Genomic DNA, 8,929 nt, shown 5'->3' with positions numbered 1-8,929 from the left:
AAAAAAGAATCTCTAACTTGGTGATAGAAAATTCAGCTTATCCTGGGGTGCTGATACCTAGTAATGTGACAGTCTGGCTTTTTTGGCAGTGGTTTCAGATAAGTAGTTTAGAAGTAATTTTATCATCTTTCCCTGCTTGTCTCCATAAAACTATAATAGTTATTAAACCAATTTTAACTAAAATTAAGTATCAAAGTAATGCCTAGTATATGATAGGAACTCAGTAAACACATACTAAATTAATTTTTTAAGAATTCAAAAATTCCTTAATTTCCTTAGGGAAAAGGTGGGAAAGTAGGAAAAAGAAGTGTCAGAAACTGTAAAATTATAGAAATTCCTCAAATCAGTTTTTGAAAAATAACTTCATGAATATTTAATAAAATTTATGTATTTAAGTAAAAACAAAACAAAAATGTGTAAAATTAATCATTATTATTCTCATAAACTAAGAAAAAAATCTAATCACGGGTTCGTGCCCTGGTCCAGGAAGATTCCACATGCTGTGGAGTGGCTGGGCCCGTGAGCCATGGCCACTGAGCCTGCACGTCCAGAGCCTGTGTTCCACAACGGGAGAGGCCACAGCAGTGAGAGGCCCGTGTACCGCAAAAAAGTAAAAAAAAAAAAAAAAAAAAAAAATACTATAGTGTATTTATATGCCTATAGGTATACAAATGTTGAGCATGTATTATCATCAGATTATAGAAAGGGCTGTTGAGTATCCAGTGATTCATATATATTCACAGCTTATCTTTTTTTAAAAATTTAATTATTATTAAAAAAAAATTTTTTTTGTCTGCATTGGGTCTTCATTGCTGCACACTGGGTTTCTCTAGTTGCAGCAAGTAGGGACTACGCTCAGTTGCGGTGCACAGGCTTCTCATTGCAGTGGCTTCTTTTGTTGCGGAGCAGGGCTCTAGGCACGCGGGCTCCAGTAGTTGCAGCATGCGGGCTCAGTAGTTGTGACTTGCGGGCTCTAGAGCACAGGATCAGTAGTTGTGGAGCACAGGCTTAGTTGCTCCGTGGCATGTGGGATCTTCCCAGACCAGGGATTGAACCCATGTCCCCTGCATTGGCAGGCATAGTCTTAACTACTGCACCACCAGGGAAGCCCCTCACAGCTTATCTTGACTTTAACCTGGTAACTGCACATTATCATATTAGCCTAGATAGAAACGTAGTAAAAATAGAACTTCTGATATTAAAATAAAATGAAAAGACTTTTTGGCTTAGTCAATAAAATATTTTTCTCTTTCCATTTTGAGTATACTCATCCTAGGGTCAGTTAATTTCATAACTTTTCCTAGAGATATAAGGAGTAATAACTGATCCAGGAATTCCACAGAAAATTCTATGTTCCCATACAGGGTCTGGGTATGCAGTGATAACAGGTGTCTGGATCGCCAAGATACAACTGAACAGGTCATTTCATTTGGTATTTGAGATTCTTTGTGTGAGTTAAAAAAAAAGACCTGTTGCATCAATCCATTGCTTTAGAGTCACACTTCATATATTACATAAAGAAAAAAGGCCATTTACGATTATTTTTCCATTTAGTAAAAGAGTTAAAAAAAATGTTCACCCTTGAAGTCTGTTTGCCCTAAACCCTTATACAAGTTAGTCCTAAGAGGAATCATGTTCAGGATCCAAGAAACCCAGAGAGAAAAACAGTCACACAAACCATTCGCCAGTGACAGAGGAGTCAGCAAACTGTTGGAAAACAGAGAAAGCTTGTAATAATGAAAAAAGGACAGAGTTTTTTTAACCAATCACTTGTTTTCTTTTAAAAACACATAACCACATTAACTTTTTGTTTTATACAACCATCTACAAACTATAAAACAGTACCACATTGTGCATTTAACCTACTTTCAAGAAGGGAACTCCACACTTCGTAAGAATTCTACCCATGTAAGAAAGAAGGAAAAAGGAGACAGGTAATAGCATAGTCACAGATACAACATGAGTTCAAGCAAGCATCAATTCTTTGACGTCACCTTTTCCATTTACCAGAGTGGAGAGAGTAAGAAAGAAAGCAAGGGAGAAAAAAGAGGGAAAGCAGCACCCACAGAGGACTAATCACATTCCATAGTTACTTTTGACAACTATAGTTCAGAGTTTCATAGAATAGTATCATTTGACCAACACAACATGGTGTGGCGGGGGTGGGTGGGTGGGTGAAGGAAACATGAGTAGAGGGAGAGGATTCAAAAAGACAGGTACCTTTTACACCCTATTGCCCTCCTAAATACTCTTCATGGATACAAGCTTCTGTGTTAATCTGGAAAACAGCAAGATATTAATCTTCACAATGTGATAAAGCTTAAGAGTTCTGCTCTTTTTGCAAACGTGAGTGGCTCACAATTTCACTTTACAGTTCAAAAGAATAACAACATCATGATCATTCAGGATTCCCCACAATCTTCCTCCCTATTCCCATCACGCTGGTGTTGCTACAGGACAATCAGGGAAGTGTGGGTAGGGACTTCAGAGATGATGAAGGGATAGTGAGATGGAATCCTCGCTCTTTTTTAGAAGTCCACATCTTTCTGGTAGTAAGTCTTCCCTCTGATGTGTGGTGGTACAGAGGAAAGGGCATAGGAAGAACTAAGGTAATATGGTAAAAGTAACTGGTTTGAAGGTATACAAGGTATACAAGATGAGACTGTGTAATTAGCAGACACACTGAATCCAAGGCAAACAGTTGGTTATTTGATTGTCCTCCTTAGGTTGATGGCACCATAAAAAAACAAAAACAAAAACAAACAAACTGAAGGTGACTTTGATTTAATAATAAAATGAACCAAAGGTCTGCTACAAGGAAACATGCTTTAGATGAAAAGCAGTATAATGATTTTCTTCTCTTCAGGGGAAACTCTCATCTTGTCCCTCTGACTTCCTCTTCTACAGTGAGTAAGCAAATTCATTCTGGAAGGTTGTTTTTAAGGGGCAGCTCAATATCAGAGTTTTTCTAATTCATACCAGAAAGGCATTATGAGCCATTCCCATCAGCAGGCTCCTCTCCATTCCCAGGCAAACTTCTCATATCATTTAAACTAAGCTCTTCCAAATCTAATGAAATGCTTTTACTTTTCCATATTTGGTGAGTAATGTGGCTTAATGCTGGTTGAATTAATGGTTTGTAGCATTGGCCAGCACAAATTTCTTATGCTCTAATATAATCAACTCTATCCCACATTACCACTGTGCTCTGACATTGTATAGACTGAAAATACAATGCAGAGGGTTAGCTTTTAAGATTTACTATCAAGACTGATACCTGAAATGCAGAAATGAAGTGTGTTTAAGTTATTTACAAAATGTCTTTAATTTTCCTTGTTTCAGCTAATCATCCAAAGCAAGAAATAAAAGTTAGATGTGTCACAAAATGAATTAAGCTCATAAATTTGATTTACTCCTCTTTACCTAACTTTTCCTGAAGTTCTACTAGAACTTTTACTGTCTTAACCTAGTGACACTGATCTTATTTATTGTTGGCTTTTAAAATTAGATTTGTTAAAAGTATGGGGATTTTGTAGTTGAGACAGCCTTAGATTCAACATAACTTTTTTCAATCTGAGAAGCTATCTTAATGTTAAAAATTTCAATGTTGTATAGCAAGAAGTACTTATTTTTTTGGGCTAGAAAATTTCATGCAAACTATTACAGAAAACAATAATCTGAAATTCGTTTACCAAATAAAGTGCAATCACTTCAGAGAAATCTAAGTTTTTGAATAAAATAATGCCATGGATAGAGTTATTTTCTGAATTACTTTTCTTAGACTAAGAAATTTTTCTAGTCATTCCTTAGAAAATTGCACTTGGGCATAAAGAACTATTTCCTGAATAAAGCAAAGTAGTGGAGAAAGATGGTAGGGAAACAAAGGCAGGTCTCTTACCAGCTGTATAACCACTGAAAGGAGAGACAGCAAGGCATTGTCACCTCCATGCCATCAAGCTCATATACTTTCCTAACTGCCCTGCTGCCAAGGTCCAACATCCTTTTGCTCTTCTCTGCTATCTCCACAATTATTTTATTTCTCTTCAACTAAACGTCTGTTAATCTGATGCCTGTATGCTCAGTAATAGGCTACTTTTTTCTATTCTTAACTTGCCTTAGTTAAGAAAGGATGAACTGCTTTCTCTAGTTATCATGACTGTACTTTGGTCAAATCATGGTAGAAGGATACCATATAGCAACAAGTTACTTCTAGTAAAATCTGTTAAAATCTTAGAACTCTTACGTTGAGAATATTGGGATGTCACAAATCCTAGGGGCTGGGCTCCATTTTCCTCTTTAAGGGTTCATACATGTTACTGCTGAGGTGATTGGCATTCTCCTCTCACATCATTGCTTCTGAATTTGAAGTTAAGCAGGTTTCTTAAGGAGAAAAACGGCTGATGCCAGAAAAGAAAGATGCACATAGGTTTTCAACATCTTTCCAATCTTAGAAATAACTATTATAACCTAATTAATGATGACTTAATGCTTGATCATTTTATTGTCTCTCTGTATTGGTATGAAATCCTCCGCAATGACTCCATTTTAATAGTATAGGCAGCCTTAATAATAGGTGCATATTTGTGCATAGAAAATAAGCCACTTTTGTCTTTTACTTTCTCTACACAAATCAATGCTTTCCATACTTTCTTTCATAAAATGAAAAAGGAATTTTATTCGTTTTTTATATTTCCTTTTCATTAATTTGGGGAGTATTTTCACTGATATCAAATTGAGTGATTCTCAAAATAAAATAAAGCTAGAATTTCTAAACCTAAAATCAGATGAAGTTTTACCTTTGGTTAGATTGCTGCTCCTTTAAAATGACTCTGTGACATTCATTTCCTAAGAGTTCTATTGAGAGTTTCAGCGTACAAGAAGCTCCAATAAAATTTTAGGTAGGATATAGCATTCACAACGGCTAGGGCATATAGAACTTAGGAGAGAAAAATGCACAATGCCTTTTTCGGAGAAAAAAAAATTAAATATATATTCTGTCTCCCAAACCATTTTCTCCTGATGAGGAAAAGCCCTCTTTTCTCTTTACAGCTTTAGGAGGAACATAAAGCTGTTGTGTTTAAATACATATTTGAGTAACTGCCATAGTAAGTTGAAAGTTACATAAGCCTTATCATTCTTGAATAGACTATGCTGATAGGATGAACATCAGAAAAATAATACATTCTAACATTGTATTACCTATGAAAAAAATAATACATTCTAACATTGTATTACCTATGAAAAAAATAATACTGATTAGGGCCTAGAATCATAATAGTTGAAGAAAGACCAAATTGGTCATAGGATACACTGAAGTAAAAACACTGGAGAATTCAAATACCAGAAGTCAACTGTAAGATTTTATGTGTGTCACTATATAGGTTTACTAGTAAGAATGAAGTTGACAACTCAAATTGCTCTGGATACACATCAGTACCACCAATTTTATTTGTACAGGAAACGACTGGTCCACTGGACTTATCTATGTAATTCAGGAATAATTACTGCTACTTTTTGACAGACCAGTGATATTTCCCCCATAGTTTTAAAGTACAAAACCAGAATAGTTAGAAAAAAATCCCAAGTATAAATAATGTAACCTTTAAACTATTAAGGGTCACTAAATTGTTACCACTGATTATCATAAATGATTCAATTTATTTAAACTAAAAAAAAAAAAACCCAAAATTAAACTTCTCTTCTTCAGTTTTGGGCCAAGGAACATGCTTGGCAAAACAAAAAAAACAATAAAGGCCACAAAGTTTTATGATTTTTCAGAAAAAAAAAAATCTCGATTCAGGAAGGGAACAGATTTGGGGAACTTGTAAGAATAAAGATGAAAAAAAGAAAACCTCCTTTAAAAAGAAACTGTCAGTTAATTGGCAGAATTTTGGTAGTAACAGGAACTTTAATTAATCTACTGGAATTACGACAGGGATGAGTAAAGACTTGTGATACACAGGAGAAGAGCTGATGACAAAAGGGTATACTAAGGGGTAGTAACCATGTCTTTAATACTAAGTAATTGATAATACTAAATTTAATGCCAACCACATTCAAGAAAGTAAAATCCCTTATGGCTTTTGGGCTTATCTGGATGACTTAGGAAATAGGAAAGAAATTAGACAAAGAAGTGAAAATGAGCATTATGTACAGACCATGATAGTCTGAAATTTCTAAGAAATACTTTTTGTGTATAACCAAGTTCAAGACCCCCAAAATTTAAAAGCAGTTTTTCTATCATAGGAGGGGCATGAAATCCAATGTTCATCCTTTAAAACTGCTGGGAGAGGGCTTCCCTGGTGGCGCAGTGGTTGAGAGTCTGCCTGCCGATACAGGAGACAGGGGTTTGTGCCCCGGTCCGGGAAGATCCCACATGCCGTGGAGCGGCTGAGCCCGTGAGCCATGGCCGCCGAGCCTGTGCGTCTGGAGCCTGTGCTCCGCAACGGGAGAGGCCATAACAGTGAGAGGCCTGCGTACCACAAAAAAACAAACAAAAAACAAAAAAAAACTGCTGGGACAAATGGCTGCTAAGGTCTGTTTTATCACTGTAATGTAAAAGAGGAAGGATAATTTGTTCTATGCTCTCAAAAGCATGGTTTCCCCAAGACAGACTTTGAATTTGATCAAATTCTGGCTAAAGTAAGAGGGCCCGTAAGAAAAACTATCCAATGAGGGTGTAGAGAGTCTCTGAAATAGCTCTGTCTTCTAATTCTGAGTTAGTAAAGGCTGTACTTCAATTACCCTGCATGCTGAAGCTTAATAAGGCATAACTTCAGTTGTTATGGTTGGAATATGGGCAAATGTATTCCACATCTGTTCCTTTAAAGAAAAAAGTATCAGAGCTCTTAAAGAAATTTCAACTGGTTGTGTGGAAGTGTGTGGATGCTTTGTTATGAGAGACATGCTCAGGATTCTAAAGCAGCAGCAATGTAAGAAATCAGTAATAAAACTTTGGCTTAAAATTAAAAAGAAAGGAAAGAAAAAGTCAAACTGGTGCAAGTTGTCTCATGAAAGAGGTATTGTGGACTAAACCCTCATAAATGCTGTCCAACATTAGTTTCCCCTGTCTTCTTTCACTGTTATCACCTTCATTGTACAGGAGTTATATCATTCTTTTATGGTTAAGTTTCATAAATAATGAGAAAACCATATGTAACAAATACATCATATTTCCCACCCACCCAGCAACCCTCCCCAAAATAAGAAAAGTTACATCAAATTAAAAAGTAGCTTCGTGAATGAAGGTACTGCTCTAAGTTGCACTTTCCCTGCAAGTGCGGCCAGTGCTTTTGCGCTGGGTATGAAGGAAAGGAAAAAATTCTCCACATAAACAGACAAAAAATTTAAAAACCAATGTCCGGTTTCAACCAGTCAAAACCGGGCCAAGCGGAAGCCGAGATATCTCGGTAGCGTCCCATCAGAGGGTCCTTGCAATGCTTGTTCTTCATCCTGACAGGTATCTGTGTCCTTGTGATTGTAAACAATCCATAAGATACTATGTTTTTGTTCCTTAAAATGTCCTCTGATTGGCAAAATGAAGTAAATATTTGTTTTAAAAGTAGAAAATGAAAATTAAACCAGAAGAAAAGAAAAGAAACACAGTGAGCTTGTTTGGAGTCCATAGGATCCGATCTGGAAGAGCTCGGAAAATGTGTTACATGTCTTCTCCTGTTTTCGGCTGGAAAGGTACTAGAGGTTGCGTTGGTCGAGGAAAGAACTGTAGAGTAGGAAAACCAAGGATGTTAATCTAGACTTCAGAGGATTCAAGTGTTAGCTTCATCATCTGTGTCTTCTATCAACACCTTAGTGTCACGAGCCTTGGATCTAGTGGTAATAAGAGGAAAAAAAATACTTAGTCCATTACTAAAATACAAACACATCCAAAGTATTAGGTACATTTCCAGTCTTACTACCATTAAAAATACCAGGCACAGGCACCATACACTGTTGGACACCAGATGGACTGTTCCCGGAGTTTCATATTCAATTGCTGGTATTACTGGAAAAACACTAAGAAACTAGATTGCAACCAGAGGAAGGAAACAAAAACAATGCCAGGTCATGTGCAATGGAGGGACTTTGATTTTATGATGTATCTCTTTAAACTCTTTGAGTGACAATTTTCATCTCTGTAAAGCAGGAATAATAATACCTATTTTACAAAATACTGCTTTCACCTCATGGAGATAGTATGAATATCAAGTGAGAAAATGGATATAAAAAATATCAGTAAAGCGTTAAACAAATATAAGGAATTATGATAAGGATGATAGAAGAATCATTGGAGGTACACATGAAAAACCAGGAGAGTTGGCCAGCAGGTGATAAGACCTAAGGAGAGACATGACAGTTGTCTTCAAACAGTTAACAAAGTATACATAGAAGAGGCAGAAAACGAAGTTATGTTAGAAAGTCCAATCAGGATCAACTGGCTGAAATTATAGTGAAGCATATTTCAACATAAGCTATCTACCACAATAATTATCCAACAATAAAAGCAGGTGCCTCGTATAGTTATAAACTTCACTATCACTGATGACTATCAATTAGCATAAGATGACCAACTATTCAGGATGTTGTAAAAGACATTCCTGCATGGGATGAAAAATGGGATTAGATAATGTCAAAATGTTCTGCACTCACAAGCCCCATGAGGTGAAGTGGGTATTATTATTATTACTCGACAGAGGTGAAAATAGACATTCAAAAAGTTAAGGATGTGCTAAAGGTTGCATGAGTCACAAAGTCAGTACTCAATCTCAGAACTTCTTATTTTAGATTCCCTGCTCTCTCGTTACATATATTACATATAACCTGCTCCATTGTTCTAAATGTCTTCCTCTGGTGGCAATCTAGTACCCCAGCGTTCTTCCACTGAACACCTGAAATTGAACGTAAAGATCTATTGCCAAAGAGCTCCCTTGTT

The 8,929-nt window shown here is 36.3% G+C and overlaps 1 protein-coding gene across 2 annotated transcripts in view; it reads right to left on the bottom strand.

The window, feature by feature from the left end:
• Window positions 1-1,713: 1,713 nt before the first annotated feature.
• The window catches only part of XPR1 (xenotropic and polytropic retrovirus receptor 1), a 195,906-nt gene continuing 188,690 nt past the window's right edge, over window positions 1,714-8,929 (bottom strand). The window contains exons 15-16 of one of the 2 annotated variants that reach the window (XM_032637044.1): window positions 7,806-7,827; window positions 7,202-7,720 (exon numbers count right to left, since the gene is read on the bottom strand). In XM_032637044.1, coding sequence (XP_032492935.1) covers window positions 7,658-7,720; window positions 7,806-7,827 — 85 coding nt within the window. In that variant the 3' untranslated portion in view covers window positions 7,202-7,657. Of the gene's footprint in view, window positions 7,828-8,929 lie in introns of both variants that reach the window. The other variant, XM_032637054.1, reaches the window with a different exon arrangement.

Source organism: Phocoena sinus, chromosome 1 (assembly GCF_008692025.1).
Source record: "Phocoena sinus isolate mPhoSin1 chromosome 1, mPhoSin1.pri, whole genome shotgun sequence".
NCBI lineage: Eukaryota > Metazoa > Chordata > Mammalia > Artiodactyla > Phocoenidae > Phocoena > Phocoena sinus.
Note: the sequence above shows the minus strand (reverse complement) of the source record. Positions and strands in the feature narration are given on the sequence as shown.